This window comes from Rhinoraja longicauda, chromosome 31, assembly GCF_053455715.1.
Source record: "Rhinoraja longicauda isolate Sanriku21f chromosome 31, sRhiLon1.1, whole genome shotgun sequence".
NCBI classification, from domain to species: Eukaryota; Metazoa; Chordata; class Chondrichthyes; order Rajiformes; family Arhynchobatidae; genus Rhinoraja; species Rhinoraja longicauda.
This window is the reverse complement of record NC_135983.1, coordinates 23,280,435-23,305,320: the sequence shown is the minus strand read 5'-3', so window position 1 is coordinate 23,305,320 and position 24,886 is coordinate 23,280,435. Positions and strand designations below refer to the sequence as shown.

At 50.8% G+C, this 24,886-nt stretch overlaps 1 protein-coding gene across 1 annotated transcript; it reads left to right on the top strand.

The window, feature by feature from the left end:
• Window positions 1–1,267: 1,267 nt before the first annotated feature.
• Window positions 1,268–21,553, top strand: dipk1b (divergent protein kinase domain 1B). The gene is made up of 5 exons (XM_078425825.1): window positions 1,268–1,467; window positions 6,387–6,521; window positions 16,132–16,239; window positions 17,416–17,592; window positions 20,329–21,553. Exons 1-5 carry the CDS (start codon window positions 1,405–1,407, stop codon window positions 21,139–21,141), a joined length of 1,296 nt encoding a protein of 431 aa, XP_078281951.1. The 5' UTR covers window positions 1,268–1,404; the 3' UTR covers window positions 21,142–21,553.
• The last annotated feature ends 3,333 nt before the right edge of the window (window positions 21,554–24,886 follow it).

The window sequence follows — 24,886 nt, the reverse complement described above, 5'->3', positions numbered from 1 at the left end:
ATACAGCGCAAAAACAGGCCCTTCAGCCCACCGGGTCCGCGTCGCCCAGCGATCCCCGCACATTAACACTATCCTACACCCACTAGGGACAATTTTTTTTAACATTTGCCCAGCCAATTAACCTACATACCTGTACGTCTTTGGAGTGTGGGAGGAAACCGAAGGTCTCGGAGAAAACCCACGCAGGTCACGGGGAGAACGTACAAACTCCGTACAGACGGCGCCCGTAGTCAGGATCGAACCTGAGTCTCCGGCGCTGCATTCGCTGTAAGGCAGCAACTCTACCGCTGCACCACCGTGCCGCCCTGATGGGATGAGCTAGGATGGGATGGGACAGGATGAAACAGGACAGGATGGGACAGGACGGGATGGGACGGGATGAGACAGGACGGGATGTGGCAGGACAAGGTGGGACAGGAATGGCTGGGATGCTCTAGGTCGGGTCTGCTTGGGTTCCTGCAGGTGAAATGGGACAAGACGGGGTGAGACAGGATGGGATGGGATGGGTTGGGATGGAACAGGATGGGACAGAATGGGATGGGATGGGATGGGACAGGACGGGACGGGATGGGATGGGATGGGATGGGATAGGATAGGATGGGATGTGATGGGTTGGGATGGGACTATTCGGGACGGGATGGGATGAGATGGGATGGGATGGGATGGGTTGGGACAGGATGGGATGGGACTATTCGGGACAGGATGGGATGGGATGGGATAGTTTGGGTTAGGATGGGATGGGATGGGACTATTCGGAACAGGATGGGATGGGATGGGATGGGACTATTCGGGACAGGATGGGATGGGATGGGATGGGACCGGGCTCGCACCTCCCCCTACTCCTCCTCCTCCTCCGGATGGGCAGGAGGCGGGACGCTCACCTCTCTCTCCCCCCCCCCCCCTCCCTCCCTCCCTCCCTCCCTCCCTCCCCCCGGTCCTGGTGCCAGGCGCATGCCCACCGCTCCCCGTCTCCGCAGCCCCGGCATCGCAGCGGAGCGGCCCCGGCACCGGCACCGGCACCTGGGGCTCGGCTCGGCCGATGGAGCTGGCAGCGTAGAGAGGGCAGCGGCGCTCAGTGGAGAGGGGGAGAGGGAGGGGGAGAGAGGAGAGAGGGAAAGAGAGGGAGGGAGAGAGAGAGAGAGAGAGAGAGAGAGAGAGAGAGAGAGAGAGAGAGTGGGAGGGAGGGAGAGGGAGAGAGAGGGAGAGAGGGAGGGAGAGAGGGGGGAGAGAGGGAGGGAGGGAGAGAGGGAGGGAGGGAGAGAGGGAGAGAGAGAGAGAGAGAGAGAGAGAGAGAGAGAGAGAGAGAGAGAGGGACCGTGGGAACCGAGAGACCGTGGGAAAGGAGGGAGCGTGGGAACCGAGAGCCCGTGGCCGTGGGTGCGGGCAGCCAGGCCGGTCCCAGCGATGAGACGCGCCCGGAGGATGGTCCATGTGGTCGCCTTGTGCCGCCTGGTCAGAGCTGTACAGGTTGGTTGGTTGGTTGGTTGGTTGGTTGGTTGGTTGGTTGGTTGGTTGGTTGGTTGGTTGGTTGGTTGGTTGGTTGGTACCCGCGGCTGCCAGCGGGCTCTTGCCTCTGGGGATGGAGGGACGGAGAATTACCCAACGCCGGCATCAAAAGGAGGGAGAACCCGGGGTTCAGGGACTTGCTGCCACCCCCCCCCCCCCCCCCCCCTCCCCATTCCACTAAAGCATCGCTAAAATTGTCAATGGGAAATTATCACCAGTTAACATAGACAATAGGTGCAGGAGGAGGCCATTCAGCCCTTCAAGCCTGTACGCACCGCCATTCAATATGATCATGGCTGATCATCCAGCTCAGTATCCCCTACCTGCCTTCTCTCCATACCCCCCTGATCCCTTTAGCCACAAGGGCCACATCTAACTCCCTCTTAAATATAGCCAATGAACTGGCCTCAACTACCTTCTGTGGCAGAGAATTTCACAGACTCACCACTCTCTGTGTGAGGAAATGTTTTCTCATCTCGGTCCTAAAAGACTTCCCCCTTATCCTTAAGCTGTGACCCCTTGTTCTGGACTTCCCCGACATCGGGAACAATCTTCCCGCATCTAGCCTCTCCAACCCCTTAAGAATTTTATATGTTTCTATAAGATCCCCCCTCAGTCTTCTAAATTCCAGCGAGTATAAGCCGAGTCTATCCAGTCTTTCTTCATATGAAAGTCCTGCCATCCCAGGGATCAATCTGGTGAACCTTCTCTGTACTCCCTCTAAGGCTAGAATGTCTTTCCTCAGATTAGGAGACCAAACAGGACAAGAGCTTTTGCAAAATGACTTGGTCTTTTTTTCTTCCTCTTCATGGTCTAAAAGGATTTTTTTTAAAGGGGCTTAGGAAGGGAATATCAGAAAATAACTGCAGATGCTGGTACAAATCGAAGGTATTTATTCACAAAATGCTGGAGTAACTCAGCGGGTCAGGCAGCATCTCGGGAGAGAAGGAATGGGCGACGTTTCGGGTCGAGACCCTTCTTCAGACTGAACTGTCAGAGCTCATGGAAGGGCTAGATGCAGACATCCATATCTCAGTGATGCTCAGAGATCTCCCAAGATCATAAGGATCAGAAGTGATAGCAGCAGAAATAGGCCATTCGGCCCATCAGGTCTACTCTGCCATTCAATCATGGCTGATCTATCTCTCCCTCCCAACCCCATTCTCCTGAATTCTCCCCATGCCCTCTGACACCCGTACAAATCACGAATCTATCTATCTATTTATCTATCTCTACCTTAAATATATTCACTGACTTGGCCTCCACAGCCTTCTGTGGCAAAGAACTCCACAGATTCACAACCCTAAGGTTTGGTCGGCTGGAGATTTCAGAGGCTGAGAGCCCTTGAGATCATGGGCAGATTTGTAAACAAGGCTTGGGTGTTTTTAAAGAAGATGGACATAAAATAGTGGAGTAACTCAGCAGGACAGGCAGCATCTCTGGAGTGAAGGAACGGGTGACGTTTCAGGTCGAGATCCTTCTTCGCCCGTTCCTTCTCTCCTTTCTAAAGGTACGTCCTTTTATTCTGAGGCTGTGCCCTCTGGTCCTAGACTCTCCCACTAGTGGAAACATTCGCTCCATGTCCACTCTATCCAGGCCTTTCACTGTTTGGGAAAAACTCGGTAAACATATCAGATGAAATTCTGGGAATATCAGTGCATCACTGAAGGGGCAGCACGGTGGCGCAGCGGTAGAGTTGCTGCCTTGCAGCGAATGTAGCGCCGGGGACCCGGATACAATCCCAACTATGGGTGCTGTCTGTACGGAGTGTGTACATTCTCCCCGTCACCTGCATGGGTTTTCATTGTGATCTTCCCTTTCCTCCCACACTCCAAAGACGTACAGGTATGTAGGTTAATTGGCTTGGTAAATGTAAAAATTGTCCCTAGTGTGTGTAGAATGGTGTTAATATGCGGGGATTGCAGGTCGGCACGGACCCGGTGGGCCGAAGGGCCTGTTTCCGCACGGTATCTGACATACACACAGATTTGTGTGAAAGTTGGGCCAGTGGCTCTAAATGTCAATGTTTACTTGCCTTACAATAGACTATAGGTGCAGGAGGAGGCCATTCGGCCCTTCGAGCCTTACGGCTTATCACTGATCCCAGTATCTCTTGCCTGCACCTGTTATTTCTCCGCTTCGCCTGACCTGTTTCCTCTGGAGTTCTGTATTTTGTTTCCATTGAGTTGGGTTCAGTTTATTGTCACGTGCACCTAGGTACAGTGAAAAGCTCCTGTTGCGTGCTAGCCAGCCAGCGGAAAGACAATGCGCGATTACAATTGATCCTTCCGCGGTGTGCAGATACTTGATCAAGGGAATAACGTGAATAACGCTGAGTGCAAGATGAAGTCCAGTAGAGTCCGATCAAAGATAGTCCGAGGGTCTTTGTACTGACTCTGTGATTAGAACCTCAGGCTTGAGTAAGAAAGGGTTCCAGGCTGAACAGCCAGTGGCATGTCAGGTGCCTCATTGATGGGCAGTGATGTATTCCTCAGTTTCAAAGGATTTGACCATTATCCGACCCTAGCAGATTAGTTTAATTTATGTTTAGAGATACAGCGCGGAAACAGGCCCTTCGGACCACCGAGTCTGGCGACAACCAGCAATCCCCCCACACTAACTCTACCCTACACACATTAGGCACAATTTACAATTATACCGAAGCCAATTAACCTACAAACCTGTACGTCCTTGGAGTGTGGGTGAATACCATAGATCCCGGAAAAAAAACACACGCAGGTCACAGTGAGAACGTACAACTCTTTGCAGACAGCACCCGTAGTCAGGATCGAACCCGGGTCTCTGGTGCTGGAAGGCAGCAACTCTACCGCTGCGCCACCGAGCCGTCATGTTGCTACTGCAGAAAATATCCAGAACCAGGGGCCACGGTTTAAGAATAAGGGGTAGGCCCTTTAGAACGGAGATGAGGAAAAACTTTTTCACTCAGAGAGTTGTAAATCTGTGGAATTCTCTGCCTCAGAAGGCAGTGGAGGCCAATTCTCTGAATGCTTTCAAGAGACAGTTAGATAGAGCTCTTAATGATAGCGGAGTCAGGGGGTATGGGGAGAAGGCAGGAACAGGGTACTGATTGTGCACGATCAGCCATGATCACATTGAATGGCGGTGCTGGCTCGAAGGGCCGAATGGCCTACTCCTGCACCTATTGTCTATTGTAATTTGCAGGCATCCTCCTGTGTAGTTTCATTCTGTAATTCTAAGTTTAAATCAATTTATGCAACAGTTTCAAGTCGAAAAATGATGCAGTCGACACTGTAGAAGTTGTTGTAATGTAGTCCATATCGTTGAAACTTCCTGCTTCAACAATATGGAGAGGATGTTTCCACTGGTGGGAGCCTCTAGGACCAGAAGCCACAGCCTCAGAATAAAAGGACGTACATTCAAGAAGGAGATGAGGAGAAATTTCTTTCGTCAGAGGGTGGTGAACCTGTGGAATTCATTACCACAGACAGCTGTGGACGCCAAGTCAATGGATATATTTAAGGTGGAGATTGACAGATCCTTGATTAGTACGGGTGTCAGGGGAGAATGGGGAGAAGGCAGGAGAACGGGGTTAGGAGGGAGAGATAGATCAGCCATGATTGAACAGCAGAGTAGACCTGATGGGCCGAATGGCCTAATTCTGCTCCTACAAACATGAACTTGTGAACAAACTCAATGAGAACAATGGATGATACTTTAATGTTTGTTTAAACATGCAAATTGTCCAGAATACTTGCCAGAAATGGAATGGTCTATTTGATAGGACTTTGGAAATTAATTCAATGGTAATTTTCAAAAGGGAAGTTGATAAATACTTTAAAGGGAACCATTTGCAGAGCTTAGGAGAATGAAATTAATTGAATAGCTCTATTCTGAATTCCCCTGGTCTTTAAATGGTGCCCTGTGGAGAGAGCTGGCGAGCCTCGGTGTAAAACAGCAATCCCTCCCCCAAACCTCACAGCCTGGATCATCTGCTCCATTTTCTGAAGCAGAGCTTGAAGCCACAACCAAGTCTCCATTTGAGATGTAATCCTCCTCGTGCCCATTTAAACCACAAGATGCCTAGATTGTTGTTAAGTAGGTACAGGGTGAGTTCGGAGTTCAGTTCTGTGGTGAGGGAGGTTTTGTAGATTGAAAAAAATCTGTACATCTCAGGCTGGAGCTTGGTGAGCTGTGGAATGGAATATTTGTTGTTTTTTCTTGCCCCCTCTCCAAAACAAAAATTGTGTAATTAACGTGCATCGACCCCGAGGTTTCACCTGTCCAGGCTGCCCAAAGTGCCGAGGCCAAATCCCCGATCAACACCAGGTTAACCACCCGACCAGCAATCCCACTCTGTGTTTCATTCTCTCACTGTGTATTGATTCCAGTCTTCGCGTCGACGTTTCAGTTCAGAGATGCAGCACGGTGGCGCAGCGGTAGAGTTGCTGCCTCAGAGGCCCAGAGACCCGGGTTCGATCCTGACCACGGGGTGGCTGCCTATAGGGAATTTGTACGTTCTCCCCGTGTCCTGCGTGGGTTTTCTCCGGGTGCTCCGGTTCCTCCCCACGTTCCAAAGTCATACAGGTTTGTGGGTTAATTGGTTCTGGTAAAGATTGTAAATTGCCCCGAGTGTGTGTAAGATGGTACTAGTGTGCGGGGTGATCGCTGGTCGGTGGGGAGTCACAGGTGGTGAAGGGCCTGTTCCTGCACTGTATCTCTAACCTAAAAACTAAAGCTGCCTGGGATACTTTTTTTTTCCCAATACCATCTTGAACGTGACCACATTGTCATTATCCCCCCTTTGATGATTAATGCAACTTTTGGCAGAGGAGCTATGCTGTGGGTTGTAATGCATCATTATCTGGATGTAAACTATTTTGTGGTTTTTTTGTTCGCAGAAGCGTTTGCCTGGAGTCAAAGTGAAGTATCTGTTCTTAATGTGGTTAGGAATCCTACTGGGCAGCTGGGTGCTTTATATACATTATTCCTCCTACTCCGAACTTTGTCGAGGTCACATCTGCCAAATGATTATTGTAAGTACGACCGGTTTGCACAACTTAGCCTTTTGCCATTGAAATTAATAGGTAGGTAAAAAACTGCAGATGCTGGTTTAAATCGAAGGTAGACACAAAATGCTGGAGTAACTCAGCAGGTCACGCAGCATCTCGGGAGAGAAGGAATGGGTGACGTTTCGGGTCGAGACCCTTCTTCAGTCTTCACCCATTCCTTCTCTCCCGAGATGCTGCCTGATCCACTGGGTTATTCCAGCATTTTATGTCTACCTTCGCATTGAAATTAAAACTGTTCCTCTATTTAAATAACTTTTACATAACTATTTAAAAGTTATTTACATAACTTTTAAATAACTATTAGACACATTAAAAAATAATTAATTGACTGCTGTCACCTATTGAAAGGCCAAAGGAGTGTTTCAGAGGTGGGAGCTAATGATGAAACCTCTGAAACCTAGTCACCACTCCCTGTTGTACTTGTTGAGAGCTACCCAAGCAGAATGAGCGATATGTTCATAGTTTAGTTTAGTTTAGAGATACAGCGCGGAAATATTCTGTACCACTGTGTAACCACCGAGTCCACACTGACCAACAATCCTCGCACATTAACACCGCCCTACACACACTAGGGACAATTTTACATTTTTCAAACCAAGCTACAAACCTGTACGTCTTTGGAGCGTGGGAGGAAACCGAAGATCTCGGAGAAAACCCACACAGATCACGGGGAAAATGTACAAACTCTGTACAGACAGCACCCGAGGTCAGGATCGGACGTGGGTGTGTGGCGCTGGCTGTGAGGATTTGATTATTTTCGAAGGATTTGTTTGGCGAGGACAAACGAAAGCAGTCAGAATTTGCTTTTTGGACTTCTGGCGGAAAGCAGAGACTCTCTTTGTTGAAAGAGTCCTCTAATTGGGGAGGATTTGTTCGTGTTTTCTGAAAGTCATAGGAGCGGCAGTGGCTGGCGGAAGGCCAAGTTGCACTTGAACTGGTGGGAGCTGAGTCTGGAGCGGTGTTTGTGGTCTGTAGCATCGGAAAGCTCCCTCCCACACCGACTTTGCCCGGTCCAGGTGTGCCGGGTAAGTACGGCAACAGTGCATTGGATTTTCGTTGAAGCCGGGAGGGCGACCGAGACCTGGGGAAGAAGCCTCCGGAAGCTCCATTTTCTACGACGGGAGGATTGGCACGGACTTTTCCCTATCTTATCAGGAGGAGACTACTTCTGTTGCTTTGCCAGGAAAGCCTTCACGACTTTAAACTGCTGCAAATGCGTGGAGGTGCAGCAATAGCAGAAAGACTGCTTTGACTTATAAAAAACGGAGACGTTTTGTTTTGCTCCACGCCCTAAAGATGGCGGCCCCCAAGAATTATGCAGCTGCCGTACAGTCGGCAGTCTCCGTGACTAAGGGCCATGAGTTGTTGGGGCGTATACACGGGGTGAAAGTGACCTTGCAGGGCAACATTACCTTCAAGGCTGTGCTAACCGTGCTGGGGGAGACTGTTGGCAAGAAGGCCATAATCGCAGGCGCGGTGGTCAGTGGGAAGGCTGTTGTCATCCTAAAGACTGAGCAGTCGGTGGCTACCGCATTGGAAAGGGGGATCACGGTGGCTGGGATTTACATGGCGGTGGACCCATGGGGACGGCCCGTGCTGCCGGTCATGCTGTCCAACGTTCCCCCTTATGTTCCGGACGCGCTCCTGCTCCCACATGTAACTAAGCTGGGGGAGGTGCGGTCTGGGCCCACCAAACTGTTGCATAGGTTGGATGATCCCGAAATGCAGCATGTATTAACGTTCAATCGCCGTGTGTACATACAGCTGGCACAGGGGATTGATATGGAGGGGAGTTTTGAGGTTGAATGGGAAGGATTCTGCTATCGCGTGTTTTGGAACACGGGCCAAGCACGCTGCCATGCATGCAAAGAGGTGGGGCATTTCCGCAGGAATTGTCCCAAGCACCAGGCTGCCAGCTCCACCAAGGTGGCCCAGAAAGGCAGTGCTGGCCCATCTGGGGCTGCTGGTTCTACCACGGTGGCCCGTGATGACTTTGTTCCCTTGCCCCCAACCTCCATTCCCCCACCACCCCCATGTCCCGTACCTGTGGCGGAGGATGCCGGTGCAGGGTGGGGGGTGGATGAGGGGCACTGGGAGAGACAGAAGAGTAAAAAAGCTAAATGGAAGAAGAAGAACGTTCAAGCGGGACGCCAGGCAGAAGGTCACCTTAATGAGGGTCCCCCGGCAGTAGATATTATCGAGCTCGCCTCTGAGCCTGAGGGTCTGAAGGCTGGAGAGGATGAGCAGGTAGATGGCGGGGCGGAGGAACAGGCTTCAGCAATGGAGCTGACTGTACCACCGCACGCTAGTGGTTATAAGAGGAGGAGGCACGGGTCCTCTGACACGGAGAACGGCCCTGAAGGTCAGGGGCGACCTGAAGGGAGGTGTTTCTCCCCTGTTGAGGCAGAGTACCCAGTACACGCTTCCTGTGGGCAGGAGGATGCCTCTGTAGTGCAGGGACCACCTGAGAGTGGTGACACACTACCCCGAGGGGGCTGTTCCCCCAGGGATTGCGTCCGCTGGCTTAGAGGGTGACCAGGGGAAGATTGATGGGGGGGACTTGAGTGTGGGGGTGGGTCCCCAGCCCATGCTCCCCATTGAGGCTACGAGTCCTATTGAGGGGTGTGCTGCCCCATCGGCTGAGGGAGCAGGGGAGACTCCGGGAACATCGCCTCCTGAGGGCCAGAGCGAGGTGGTTCCCCTGGTGGTGGGGGACGGGGACTCTCTGGGTGACGGTGCTGGGCCGGGTGCCCTGGGTGCGAAGGAGGACATGGTCGTTTCGGATCGTGTCCTTCGGTCGGACTCCAGACGTACCCTCTCACTGCCCGCCCCGGAGACTTCCTCCAACATCACTGCCCCCAATCCGGTTACAGAGGGCGGTGGGGGTGTGCAGGAGCCTGGCCATTTACCAGGCAGCTTGCCACAGTTAGAGGTACCGGTACCTGCCCCCGTCACTGATCCTGGGGGTGGGATGGTGACGGAGGAGGGACCGGGTGATGTGGCCGACCCGCCCACCTCACAGGGAGGGGTGTGCGAGGCGGCTGGGAGTCAGAACAATCCAGACTCGGGCTCAGACATTGAGTGGGAGGAGGAGGGGGACGTGGAGTCCAGCGACAGTGAGTTGATGGACTGTCCCACCCGCAGCCCCGTGTCTCGGCTTGTTGATATCTGGGAACTCCGGAAGTTTCTGAAGGACAGCAGAGGGAAGAGGAATAAGGCAGATCTGGCTGTTGACTGCTGGTCGGACCTGACGGTACCCTTGCAGTCCATTTATGCCATCCTTCAGGAGGAGGGGAACGTGGCAGGTGTATTGAAAAATGAGCGGCGCCAGCTCCAAGAGCTTTTTAAGTCCCTAAAGAAAGGGCAGAGGGCTCGGGGAGGCTCCATTCCGTCAAGGGGGGCTGGTAAAAGTTCTTGTGCGCTTTCAAAATGAAGCTCACTATAGCCAGCCTGAATATTAATGGGGCCAGGGAGTCTCTCCGTAGGTTTCACCATCTCTCGGTGCTGAGGGACGGGAGGTACGCGGTGAGCTTCCTGCAGGAAACACACACTGTGACTAGTGACGAGCCCACCTGGCTCCTGGACTGGGAAGGGGGGGTCTACATGAGCCATCTCACCTCCATTTCGAGTGGAGTGGCCTTCCTGTTGGCCCCATCTTTCCAGCCGGAGATTGTCAAGGTGCAGGACATTGTACCAGGCCGGTTGTTGTATCTGGCCGTGCGCCTGGATGGCGTGCCATTACATTTTATTAATGTGTACGCCCCCAAGAGCGGTGCTATGCAGACGCGGTTAACACAAGAAGTGACCGCGCTGTTGAACACCATCGATCGGGGGGAGTGTGTTTTCCTGGGGGGTGATTTTAATTGTACCCTTGAGGCGAGAGATCGCTCTGGCATTCAGCGCGATCCGGCAGCGGTCAAGACATTAAGGGAGTTGGTGGATTCTTTTGAGCTAGTAGATGCTTGGAGGAATTTCCATCCCAACTCCGGTGCCTTCTCATACAGGTTTAAGGGGGGTGGTTCCCGTATTGACCGTGTATATGTGTCTAAGGCTTATGTGTCCTGTGTCTTGGCAGCCTCCATGCGGTTGGAGCCGTGCTCGGACCACTGCCTGGTGCGAGTGGACTTTATCCCGACGCGCACACGGGCAGGGTCCGCGTACTGGCACTTCAACAACCGGCTGCTGGAGGAGCGCCGGTTCCGGGACTCATTCAAGCAGTTCTGGGCGGAGTGGAGGGAAAGGCAGGGGCGTTTCCCTTCCCTAAGGCAGTGGTGGGATGTAGGGAAGGCTTACGTCCGTCTGTTTTTGCCAGGACTACACGAGGGGGTCGACCAAGGGGCGGGACTCCGAGATCGGACGGCTTGAGAGAGAGTTGCTCGACTCGGAGTCTCGCCTGGGTCAGACGGAGGGGGACTCGTGTGAGTGGGAGGAGTACCAGGAGAAGAAAGGGGCACTGAGGGACTTGCAGCTGAGGAGGTCCCGGGGCGCGTATGTGAGGTCGCGAGTCCAGATGTTGCACGATCTGGACCGCGCCTCCCCCTTTTTCTTCTCCCTGGAAAAGTGCCGAGGTGCCCGCAGGCAGTTTGTCGAGTTGCTTGTGGACGATGGCTCCTCCGTCACGGATCCGGAGAGGATCGGTGCCTCAGTTTGGTCGTTCTATGACACTCTGTTCTCCGAGGGAACATCTAGTGGGGAGGCACAAGGGGTGCTGTGGGAGGGCTTACCCGTAGTGTGCAGGGAGGTGGCTGAGCGCCTCGATGATCCCCTAACTCTGGAGGAGTTGACTGGTGCCCTGCACCAGCTCAGTAGGGGCAAGTCTCCGGGGCTGGATGGGCTGACTGTGGAGTTTCTTCGAGCCTTCTGGGGTGTCCTGGGGGGCGACTATGTGAAGGTGTTGGGGGAGAGCCTGGCGACCGGGGAGATGCCCTTCTCGTGGCGCAGGGCAGTCGTCGTCCTGCTGCCCAAGAAGGGCGATCTCCGCCTCTTGAAGAACTGGCGCCCGGTCTCTCTTCTCAGTACGGGTTACAAAGTCTTTGCACGGGCATTGGCCAATCGCCTGGGGCCCATGCTGTCCCATGTGATCCACCCTGACCAGTCCTACACAGTCCCGGGCCGGTCCATCCAGGACAATATCCATCTGGTCTGGGACCTGATCCATCTGTGCCAGAGGGCTGGTCAGTCCGTTGCCTTTCTCTCCCTTGACCAGGAGAAAGCGTTTGACCGGGTGGGACACGACTACCTTCTCGGGACTCTGCGGGCGTTTGGATTCGGACCCCATTTTGTGGCCCGGGTCCGGCTCCTATACGCTGCCGCAGAGTGCCTGGTCAAGGTCAATGGCTCTTTGTTGGCTCCCATTCACTTTGGGAGGGGGGTTCGTCAGGGATGCCCCATGTCCGGCCAGCTTTATTCCCTCTGTGTGGAGCCATTCCTGTGCCTCCTACGGAGGCGGCTGGCAGGTTTGGATTTGCCGGGGCCGGGGGTGGAGGTGGTTCTCTCGGCCTACGCCGACGATGTGTTACTAATGTTCACCGACCCGGTTGACCTGCGGAGGATGCGTGAGTGCCAGCGGGTGTTCTCAGCCGCATCCTCCGCCAGGATCAACTGGGGGAAGTGTGCTGGGCTCTTGGTGGGTCAGTGGCAGGTAGACTCCCTGCCGGAGGAGATGGCAGTTTTTACGTGGAGCACCACGCACCTCCTCTATCTGGGGATCTACCTGAGTCCCACTGAGGGGGCTTGGCAGGCCAATTGGCAGGAGCTGGAGGCGAAGGTGGTCGCCCGTGTGGGGCGCTGGTCAGGCCTCCTTGGTGTGTTATCATATCGGGGTAGGACTTTGGTCATAAACCAGCTGGTGGCCTCTCTGCTGTGGTACCGACTGGCCACTCTGGTCCCGTCCTCTCGTTTCATCGCCATGATACAGAGGAGGTTAGTTAACTTCTTCTGGGGTGAGAGGAACCACTGGGTCTCTGCTGGGGTTCTGAGTCTCCCGTTGGAGGAGGGCGGTCAGGCGCTGGTCTGCGTCCGCACTCAGGTGGCAGCCCTCCGACTCAGGACCTTGCGGAGGTACGTGTACTCCGAGTGCCCTCCCAGATGGCACTCGCTGGCCACGTACTTTATCTGCCAGGAGCGCTGCCTCCAGGTGGGATCACGGCTCCCGGTAGCGGGCATGAGTCAGCGCGCTAGGCGGGAGTTGCCTGGTTTTTACCGTGATCTCCTGAGAGCCAGGAATTTGGTCACCTTCAGCCAGGGCGCTGCTCCTCAGGGGGAGGGGGGTGCTGTGGTTGTGAGGGGGGCCGGTCCTCACCCTGTCACGGTGGGTGTCGAGGAGAGGCGTGTGCGTGGAGCGATTCCGACTGGGCTTACCCCCGCTCCGTCGGAATTGCTCATTGGGCCCACGGCACGGGTCCCTTCCCGAGAGCCGGCCCCACGCAATATGAGCCGCCTTTCCCAGATGCCCAGCGTGCCGTTCCGTGACGCGGAGAGGCGCGTTTTGTACAGGCTGCTCCTGCACACTCTCCACTTCCTCGCTCTCGTCTTCCGTCCGGACACGCCCTGGCGGTCCGTGTTACCACCTGACGGCGGGAGCGGTCCCCAGTGGAGGTCTCTATAAGGGGGTCCTCCCGCTTTACATCGGGGACCTGGGGTGGAGAGTGTTGCATAAGGCTATAGCCTGTAACAGGTACTTGAGCCGGTTCACGGTCTCGTCTGCCGCCTGTCGCTTCTGCGGCGAGGAGGAGACCGTGTACCATTTGTATACAGAGTGCGTGAGGTTACAGCCCCTGTTCCAGTATCTGAAGGGGCTGCTCCTCAAGTTCTGGCTCCATTTTAGCCCTACGCTTTTAATTTTTGGGCACCCGGTACAGAGGGGGGAGGGTCAGGAGGGAGGAGAGGGTCTCCCTGTCGGTCTGCTCCTGGGCCTGGCCAAGATGGCCATCCGCGGGTCCAGGCAGCGGGCAGTCGACGGCCTCACAGAAGTCGGCTGCCTACCCCTGTTCCGGGCTTACGTCCGTGCCCGCGTGTCCCTGGAGAGGGAACACGCGGTGCCCACAGGGACTCTGGAGGCCTTCCGGGAACTCTGGTCGCCGCGGGGGGTTGAATGTATTGTTGACAGAGATGGCGGGATTTTAATGTGATAATTGTTTAATTTGTAAACTGCCGATACAGGCGGCTTTTGTTTGATCACATTTTGCTTAGTGTGTTTGTATGTTTTTCTTTGGAATAAAACTTTTATATATTAAAAAAAAAAAAAAAAAAAAAAAAAAAATGGTCAGGATCGAAACCGGGTCTCTGGTGCTGTAAGGCAGCAACTCTACCGCTGCGCCACCGTGCCACACATGATAAGGCTGAAGAATTAGTTCAATGGTTGATGGTGAGTTATGTAAGAAATCATTGAATTTTAAAACGATTAATAAATGAGAGAAACATCAGGGCATCTGGGTGGCACGGTGGCGCAGCAGTAGAGTTGCTGCCTTACAGCACCAGAGGCCCAGGTTCGATCCCGACTAGGGGTGGTGTCTGTACGGAGTTTGTATGCTCTCCATGTGACCGCGTGGGTTTTCCCCGGATGCTCCAGTTTCCTGCCGCACTCCAAAGGCCTACAGGATTATAGGTTAATTGGCTTCAGTAAAATTGTAAATTGTCCTTTGTGTGTGTGGGATAGTGCTAGTGTACGTGTGGTCACTGGTTATCATGGACTCGGATGGCTGAAGGGCCTGTTTCCACGCTATATATCTTGTCTAAAGTCTAAAATCATCCTTCAGAAGCAAAACTGTTGTAAAGATGTCTAGGGTAGACACAAAATGCTGGAGCAACTCAGCGGGACATGCAGCATCTCTGGAGAGAAGGAAGGAATCTCTCCAGTGATGCTGCCTGTCCCGCTGAGTTACTCCAGCATTTTGTGTCTATCTTCGATTTAAACCAGCATCTGCTGTTCTTTCCTACACGTAAAGATGTCCAGCATTTGCTGCTCATAATGTTATCCAGTATCGCTTTCATACAGTATGTTATCTCAATGTCATAGAATGCCAGATTTAGTCATTTAGCAACATCACGTGTGGAATTCTGTAATTTAGTAACATCACGTGTGGAATCAGAGGTGGAGAACTTGGGCATCCATGGTAAAGATGAGGGAGTGGGGGCCTGGAAACCGGAAGTTATCGAGGAGATGGAGGTCATGTGAGGTGTCTTGGACGTAGGTGGGGAGGGATTTGACCAGGGGGGATAGGATGAGGTTGAGGTAGATGGAAATAAGTTCGGTGGGACATGAACAGGCAGAAACAATGAGTCTGCCGGGACAGTTCTGTTTATGGATTTTAGGTAGGAGGTAAAATCGGGCCGTTCGGGGCTGGGGAACGATATGTTTGGAGGCATTAGAGGGTAGAGCGCCGGAAATGGTGAGGTCCGTGATGGTGCTGATGATTAAGGTCTGGTGCTCGTCGGTGGGGTCATGGTCCAAGGATAGTCCACGGGTAGTCCACGGGAGAAGAATGAGGAGGAGATAATGACTTTTCTTTGCCTTCCATCACAGTGAGGGTGTGCCTGGAGCAATCACTGTGATGGCTGTTTGTGTTCAAATTGTATCTGTGTGTCCTGTGCTTTTTGTTGTCTACTGCCGGACCCTGACGTGAGACGACGCTGGCGCTGTTTGTTCGCCACTTCTCCGTCAGGATAGTTTGTCTGTTTTTATGTTATGACTGTTTTTGTAAAGCGCTTTGAGCACCTGGTAAAGCGCTATATAAAATAAATGCTTATTATTATTATTATTATTATTATAAGTAGGAACTACTTGCCTCTTATCATTCATTCATTCTCTTAGTTTAGCTGAGGTCCTGTTTTTTGCATTGAGAGGCCTAAGAAGGAAACTCATGTCGAGAATAAGTTACATGAAATGAAAAGATCCGCCATTCAATGTGATCATGGCTGATCATTCTCAATCAGTACCCCGTTCCTGCCCTCTCCCCATACTCCCTGACTCCGCTATCATTAAGAGCTCTATCTCGCTCTCTCTGGAAAGCATTCAGTGAATTGGCCTCCACTGCCTTCTGAGACAGAGAATTCCACAGATTTACAACTCTCTGAGTGAAAAAGCTTTTCCTCATCTCCGTTCGAAATGGGCCACCCCTTATTCTTAAACTGTGGCCCCTGGTTCTGGACTCCCCCAACATTGGGAACATGTTTCCCTGCCTCTAACGTGTCCAATCCCTTAATAATCTTATATGTTTCAGATCCCCTCTCATCCTAAATTCCAGAATATACAAGCCTAGTTGCTCCAGTCTTTCTACACACGATAGTCCCGCCATTCTGGGAATTAACCTAGTGAACCTAAGCTGCACGCCCTCAATAGCAAAAATCACTAGGGTTTAGTCCCAGACCCACATAATTGTTCACAAAACTATGAATGTAAAGTTTCATATATCACGAATTTGGGCTCTTCTTTCTGCAGCAGTAATAGCTCGGGCCTAAAACATGGTGATTGCTCTTCTGATGCTATTAAAGGTTCCCTTTATCATTCATTCTCTTAGTCTCCCAGAGCTCCTGTTTACATAAGCACTCTGATCTAGAATGTGATCTTTTTCAGTGCGATCGTTATAAGAAAGGAATTATTTCTGGATCGGCCTGCAAGGACCTGTGCGAAGAAAGCAAACTGCAGTTTCAACAATGCCTGTCGTCAAGCCCAGTCAATCAGGTACGCGGAACACCTCCGCTCAGTCCGCCTAAACCTACCTGATCTCCCTGTTGCTCAACACCGTAACACCCCCTCCCATTCCCACGCTCACTTTTCTGTCCTCGGCCTCCTCCATTGTCAGAGTGAGGTCCAGTGCAAATTGGAGGAACAGCACCCCATATTTCGCTTGGGCAGCGTACACCCCAGCGGTATGAACATTGACCTCTAACTTCAGGTAAACCCTTGCTTTCCCTCTCTCTCCATCCCTCCTCCTTCCCAGTTCTCAGAGCACATCCAAGGCACTCACCACTCTCTGAGTAAAATCAGTACGGGTGTCAGGGGTTATGGGGAGAAGGCAGGAGAATGGGGTTGAAGGGGAAAGATAGATCAGCCATGATTGAATAGCGGAGTAGATTTGAAGGGCCGAATGGCCTATTATGAATTTAACAACATATCTTTAGACCACTGATTGAATGGAAGTTTTTAGAAAATTTATTTTTAAGATAGAGCATATGATTATTTTAGGAGTGGATGTGTGCTAACTGTAATGTATTCTGCAAGCACTGGTGATGATGGACCTATGATTTTCAAAGCACTTGGTCAACTCCATTCTCACCACTTCAAGTGATGGTGGAAGATCAATGTAATGAATCTTCAGTTTCTTTCCTCACAAGACCTTGCCTGACTACCCAAGCTGGTGTTGAGAAACTCAATAATTCACCATGCACGTCATCAATATGTTCAGTAAATGGCTTTAGTTTAGTTTAGTTTAGAGATACAGCACGGAAACAGGCCACTTTGGCCCACTGGGTCGGCGCCGCCCAGCGATCCCCGCACATTAACACGACACCCACTAGGGACTTTTTTTTAAACATTTACCAAGCCAATCAACCTACAAACCTGTACATCTTTGGAGTGTGGGAGGAAACCGAAGATCTCGGAGAAAACCCATGCAGGTCACGGGGAGAACGTATAAACTCTGTACAGACGGCACCCACAGTCAGGATCGAACCCGGGTCCTGCATTCGCTGTAAGGCAGCAACTCTACCGCTGCACCACCGTGACCGCCCTAATTTATGGTAAATGAGAAATGCAAGTGGTGCAGTGAGAAAGAAGATGGGGGTGAAGGAGGAACGAGACCCCAGGTGGTCACGCCAAAGCCATGCTGTAATGTTATCGTGTTTTCACCTCCCTCAGGTTTATGGCGGCGTTTGGAGAGGTAAGGAAGTCATTATTAAGTGTGGGATAGAAGATGCCTTCAAAAGAAATCTAAGCCTGGAGACTCTACCTCGGAGGGACCTTGTGTTGTTTGACAAACCAACCAGAGGGACCTCGATAGACGAGTTCAAGGAGATGCTGCTAACATTCCTGAAGGTTGGTTTAATACAACTTCCCTTCACGTGTAGACACAAAATGCTGGAGTAACTCAACGGGTCAGGCAGCATCTCCAGAGAGAAGGAATGGGTGACGTTTCGGGCCGAGACCCTTTTGGGTCTCGGCCCGAAACGTCACCCATTCCTTCTCTCCGGAGATGCTGCCTGACCCGCTGAGTTACTCCAGCATTTTGCGTCTCAGATTCAGAAACTCTAATCTGACAGATTGAATCAGATTGCGGATCTGTCAGGACAGTTGACCTGGTCTCAGTCGCGTAAGAAAATAACTGCAGATGCTGGTACTAATCGAAGGTATTTATTCCCAAAATGCTGGAATAACTCAGCGGGTCGGGCAGCATCTCAGGAGAGAAGGAATGGGCAACGTTTCGGGTCGAGACCCTTCTTTAGAAACGTCACCCATTCCTTCTCCCCTGAGATGCTGCCTGACCTGCTGAGTTACTCCAGCATTTTGTGAATAAATACCTGGTCTCAGTAAATCAGAATTTAAACCCCAGAAATTCCCTCCACTGGATGACCTCCACAAGTTAGGAACACACACCTGTTAAGAGTCGTTGCCAGTTGCACTAAATACCTCAAAACTGAATATCACCCCTAATAAATGGAAAGATTCTTTAGACACTGTGCCCATCGAAGGAGAAGACCTACCCAATAAATAGGGGTGAAGTGGGAGCTTCTTCTAGGAAGGATATTCTTGCTATTGAGGGCGTGCAGCGTAGGTTTACTAGGTTAATTCCCGGAATGGCGGGACTGTCGTATGTTGAAAGACTGGAGCGACTAGGCTTGTATACACTGGAATTTAGAAGGATGAGAGGAGATCTTATCGAAACGTATAAGATTATTAAGGGGTTGGACACGTTAGAGGCAGGAAACATGTTCCCAATGTTGGGGGAGACCAGAACAAGGGGCCACAGTTTAAGAATAAGGGGTAGGCCATTTCGAACGGAGATGAGGAAAAACTTTTTCAGTCAGAGAGTTGTGAATCTGTGGAATTCTCTGCCTCAGAAGGCAGTGGAGGCCAATTCTCTGAATGCATTCAAGGGAGAGCTAGATAGCGTTCTTAAGGATAGCGGAGTCAGGGGGTATGGGGAGAAGGCAGGAACGGGGTATTGATTGAGAATGATCAGCCATGATCACATTGAATGGAGGTGCTGGCTCGAAGGGCCGAACGGCCTCCTCCTGCACCTATTGTCTATTGCCTATTCAGAAACAACCACTCGCCCGTCTGAAACCCACATTTACTTAATACCTAACCACAAATATTAGAAGCATGATATTAAAACAGTTTATTCCAGGACTCCTAAAGGTTACTACACCGTATATTCAAATCTGACCTCCAGGAACACTAATCATACCACGATTCATTGATTCATCATCAAACCAACCAGCTCTAAACCACAAATATTCATCCAGGACATTGGACAACAAACACTGCTTGACCAAGGCCAAAAACATTATTAAAGACCCCACCCATCTCCATCACGAACTGTTCACCCTGCTGCCCTCTGGTCAAAGGTACTGCAGCACACGGAGCAGAACAGCCAGGTTCTGCAATCGCTTCTTCCCCCAAGCCGTCAGACTCTTGACTTCCCAATAATCCGCCGCCATTATTTTTATGTGCGAGTTACTTATTTATTTATTTTAATCTATTTTTATTATTCGATGTTACATTGTGAGCCAGATGCAACTGGATTTCGTTCAAATATGCACTCGTCTGGTGTATAGTTTTGAATGACAATAAAGTTATATTCATTCATTCAAAAATAGCCGATGAACCTCTTCCCTTCCCCCTCCCCCCCTCCCCCCAAGGTTTAGGTTGATTATTGTCACGTGTGCCAAAATATTTTGTTTTTACATGCTATCCTGACCGATCAAATACAACCAAGTCAAACTCAAATACAATAGATGGAGCAAATGGGAATATGCGGAGTGCAGAAGATAGTTCTCAGCATTGCAGCTCATCAATTCCGTTAGACAAAATTCCTCATCTCCCATGAACCTTACTCTGATCATCTACCCACAGTTCTAGTGCCACATGGCTTAAATTGGTTTTCAGCTTTCCCCTTTCTTGTACTATATTCCCCCCCCCCCCCTCCCCCTCCCCCTCACTGAACTCCCACTGATATTTAATATAGATGATTCATGTCCCAGTCTTCTTATCGAGTCCACGTCACAAGATTTGAAATTGTTCCGCCAGAGCTGAACACACTTCTCGGCATCTGCACACAGTGGTGCTTCTTGTGTATGGTGATGGGAAGATTGGTGGAAACAGGGGCCGTGCCGTGAACGCTCTTTCCTTGACCCCCACGTCCCCGTATCACAGAGGCACAGAGTCTTTTGCCCCAGATTAGGGGAATTGAGGAGCAGGAGACATAGGTTTAAGGTGAAGGGGGAAAGATTTAATAGGAATCTGAGGCGTACCAAAGGGTGGTGGGGGTATGGGACGAGCTGCCAGAGGAGGTAGTTGAGGTAGGGACTATTGCAATGTTTAAGAAACAGTTAGGCAGGGACGTGGATAGAACAGGTTTGGAGGGATATGGGCCAAACACAGGGACTAGTGTAGATGGGACATGTTGGTCGGCATGGGCAAGTTGGGCCGAAGGGCATGGTTCCACACTGCATCACTCTATGGCTCTATTCCGTTTTCATGTTCTTCCTTTAAGACTGCATTTAGTACTCCTTCAATGCTTTCAATAACAATGCTTTCACTGTATTTCAGGCTAGTCTTGGCGATCAACAATCGCTGGGAAACCTTGTCGCCAGAATAATCAGCATGGCCGACATTAACCAGGACAAGAAGGTGTCCTTAGCAGAGGCCAAGTCCATCTGGGCTTTGCTTCAGCTCAACGAGTTTTTGTTGATCGTCTCTCTGCACGAGAAAGAGAATACAGCGCGGTTGCTGGGCTTCTGCGGAGACTTGTACGTCACGGAGAGGGTCCCGTACCGCTCCCTCTACAGCGTCAAGATGCCGCGTTTCCTCAGGGCAGTTTTGCCGTCGATGGTGGTCAGGGGTCTGAACCGGTGGTCCGCCCCGGCCTGGCCCAAGCGCGCTGAAATCACCATCGGGCTCCTGGAATTCGTGGAGGAGATTTTTCACGGCACTTACGGCAGTTTTTACATCTGCGACGCCGACCTGGGCAACATCGGCTACAACGAGAAGTACGACTTCAAAATGGTCAACCTCAGGAAGGTGGTGACGGAAATGACTCTGAGGGATTTCTATAAGGGGCGCCGCTGCGAGCACAATGCAGACTGCACGCACGGGAAGGACTGCGTGGCGACCTGCGACAAGTTGGCCAGGCAATGCAACACTGAACTGATACAGCCAAACCTGGCCAAAATCTGCGGCTTACTGCAGGAGTATCTGCTGCATGGGGCTCCCACGGATTTCAGAGATGAACTGCAGAAACACTTACAAACTTGCATGAAACTGAACGGCTTGGCCAGCCAGATGGAAGTTCACCACTCACTGCTGTTGAACAATATCAAAGCAATACTTTGGAAAAAGATCTCTCACACCAAATATTCTTAAAGGGCCAGGGACTCTTTAAACATTGTGCTTGGGGGTCTTTAACTAACATATCTTATAAATTAGTATCAATTGTGTCAACAATGTCGTAAAATTCTAGGCGAGTAGCTGTAGGTCCTAGTAAGAAAATTTAAAATAACCTTTACATTTGTCAAATCTTAAGGGATAAGATGTTATTAAAGATGAAATGTAGTAGATGCAGAACAAAAACATTTATTTGGATGTGAGTTTTTGCAGAGTGTTCCCTCTGGTTTCGTACTGAGTTATAGTCTCAATCATTGTGTAGAACTTTATCAACAGAATGAGATACCTTTCCTTCAGCCTCTCATTTTCTTTATCCTGTGGTGAATATCGTGAACTTTGGGTGTGTCAGACTGTAAGTTATTAATAAAATCATCAGTTGACTGAAAAATGATGAGAATTCAAACGTTCGTCTTCTGCACGTTGACTTTTATAAAAACCAAACGCCGTCCGGCCTCATCACGAGCCTTCCACAGATTCCATCCTCGCTCTGAGTGATGTTTCCTGCACACCACCCCTGCACTTGCCTTCACCCTGTGTCTGTCCAATCAAAGATAGTCCGAGGGTCCCCGATGAGGTAGATAGTAGTTCAGGACTGCTCTCTGGTGACTGTTGTCTCGGCCAAGTGACTGTGATGTTTTAATGCATTACACTAATTCATCCCTCCCTCCCCCCCACCCCCCCCCCCCTTAATCACTGTACCTTAGAAAGCAACCCTGCAAGTAAACACAGACAGGACACGGCCTCAGTTAATCATCTGCATCATAGCTAAGCCAGGTGTCACCAGAGTCCAGAACAGGAATTATAGCTGGATTTCCCTCTCATCGAGGACATCTGCCAAAACACCATCACTCACTGATCTCAACCTGGAAAGTGAACCAGGCCTTCCAAAGCCTCACGCAGAACTGGAGTGTACGCCTGCAGAGAAATGTGTTGAATAAAGTTTAAGAGCAAGGAAAATGGATCACGTGGGATGCTGAAGGTGCTGGATTGGAGTCATAGAGTGATACAGCACAGAAATAGGCCCTTCAGCCCAACTTGCCCACACCCGCCAACATGTCCCAGCATGCCAGATGCCGATTAAATCTTTTCCCCTTCACCTTAAACCTATGTCCTCTGGTCCTCAATTCACCTACTCTGGACAAGAGACTCTGTGCATCCACCCAATCTATTCCTCTCATGATTTTATACACCTCAATCAGATCCCCCCACATCCTCCTGTGCTCCAAGGAAGAGGTCCGCCATACTCAACCTCTCCCTATAGCTCAGATCCTCTAGTCCTGGCAACATCCATTACTCCATCGTCTCCTGTGGAACCCAAAGGAATTCCACCATTTCACAGCATACACTACACTGGGGTTTATGACACTTGGAGCAAGAACATCATGGGAGCTGGCTTCCAGCATATTTGTGGTTGCGAATTACGTAAAATCCCAGTCTCTCCCAAGTGGCAAGTGGTTGTCGAGCATGGCAGTGGAAAATCAGACGGTGCCTATGGATGTCAAGGAGAACGCACATCCCAGATCAATGAGATTCCTTCAACTGCTCCCCTTCTTGATTAAGTTCTGTTGCAGCTCGTAGAGCCACAACCTCAGAGTACCAGGACCCCAGGCTCAATCTTGACCACGTGAGCTGTGTGTGGAGTTTGCATATTCTCCACGACAGCGGTAGAGTTGCTGCCTTACTGTGCTTGATCCGGGCTCAATCCTGACTACAGTTGCCTCAATGTTGCCTGTACAGAGTTTGTACCTTCTCCCTGTGACGGCATGGAAAGTAGCAGAGGCTGAAGATCAACCATGAATTGGGGAGCACACATCTGGGGAAAATGCCTTCACCCTGCTTCTGCCCTTACCTCTCGGCGGTACTAGTGTTGAAACCATAAAATTCGGTCCAAGACCCTCACTTGAGTTCTGACGAGTACCAGCTTACCTCTGGTATGACGACATTTCTCCATTCCAAATAAGGAATTTCTTTAGTCGGAGGGTGGCGAATCTGTGGAATTCATTGCCATAGACAGATGTGGAGGCCAAGTCAGTGGATATTTTTAAGGCAGAGAATGACAGATTCTTGATTAGTGCGGGTGTCGGGGGTTTTGGGGAGAAGGCAGGAGAATGGGGGTGAGAGGATAAGACAGATCAGCCATAGTGGAGTAAACGTGATGGGCCGAATGGCCTAAATCTGCTCCTAGAACTATCCTTGCTATCTGGGCGTCTGGATATTTTTAGCATTCTGTTTTTGTTACTTCAGTATTAGCCATGCAGATGCTAACAATGTCAAAGATTTTTTTTTTTTTTTTTTAAATCACACTTGAGCTCATTGGAGCCATTTCAATATCCAGTGGAAATCTATCACCAAATAACCAGAACGGTGATGATTCCTTTAGCTAGAACTAATGGGGTTTGTTTTGGAAGTTTTTTTTGTTTTTTTCAGAGATACAGCGCGGAAACAGGCCCTTCGGCCCAGCGAGTCCGCGCCGCCCGTAGTCAGGATCGAACCTGAGTCTCCGGCACTGCATTCGCTGTAAGGCAGCAACTCTACCGCTGTGCCACCATGCCTACCTTTTCTCCATACTGCTTCTCCATACTCCATTCTCCATAAGTTCTCCATACTGCTGAAGGCACATTCCTATAGGAGTACGTGGTGCCTACCTTATATTTTTGAACTTGCCAAAAATAGGGGCATTTTCTGTCATCTACCTCAAATAGCTATTTCAAACCTTTCCCATGCGGAAGATAAGACACTAAAAGCTCGAGTAACTCAGCAGGTCTGGCAGCATCTCTAGAGAAAAGGAATAGGTGACATTTTGGGTCGAGACCCTTCTTCAGACTGACAGTCAGGGGAAAGGGGAGATATAGATGGTGATATAGAGAGAAATTGTAAGATTTGAGAAGTTTTCCCTCATTTGGAAAGCAACACAATACCAAAGAGCTGTAGTTTGGACATTTTAAACGAGAGACTGGGGCTGATAGCGGAGAAAGGCTGCGGTCAGATTAACAAAGGATGTCACAATCCGTGGGTCCTAAAATGGCCGCAGGACCTCGTGACCAGCCACAAAAGGTAAAAACCTTACATCCCAGTGGTGGCTGAGGAAAACGAGCAGGACAATGGCCAACTCCACTGTTGAGTGGGAGAGACTTAACAACAACACTCACAGAACTATTTCTGGGACTAAAGAACAGTTGAGTGTGTGTTGGGACAAATGGTGGGAACCGGATGAAGGGATTTATATGTGTATGTGGGGTTCGAGGTATCGTTGCCCCATGGGCAACAGCATATTTTTCCAGAGACAGTGGCAGGATGACGGTAAGGGGATGAGGTGGGATGTTAGCTCGCGGGCTTGTGGGGTCCCCCTTTCCCCGATCCCGGTAAACGCCACTGAACTCATCACACGGCCACGCATGACACACAGTTCCGCTGGCAGTAGCACAGGAGGGTGAGTGCCCAAAAACCACTAAGGGGCCCGGGAATGGCCTGGTACTGATACTGGCTGACCAGGTATTGTACCAGGGGGTGCACTACGCGGTAGCCTCGGTGATCTTAAACCTCACCGAGGTGCGGTTGCCGGAGTGGTGCCCCAGGGAAACTGAAAGACTAACCGGGTATATCAGGGAGAATGGAGAGACCTTTACGTGCGGGTGGGCGAGCAGGACCCAGCCGCAAGCTGCTAGGAGGACGTGCCCCCTCCGCACCAAGTAGACTGTGTTTTATATTGTCCCCTTTTAAAATT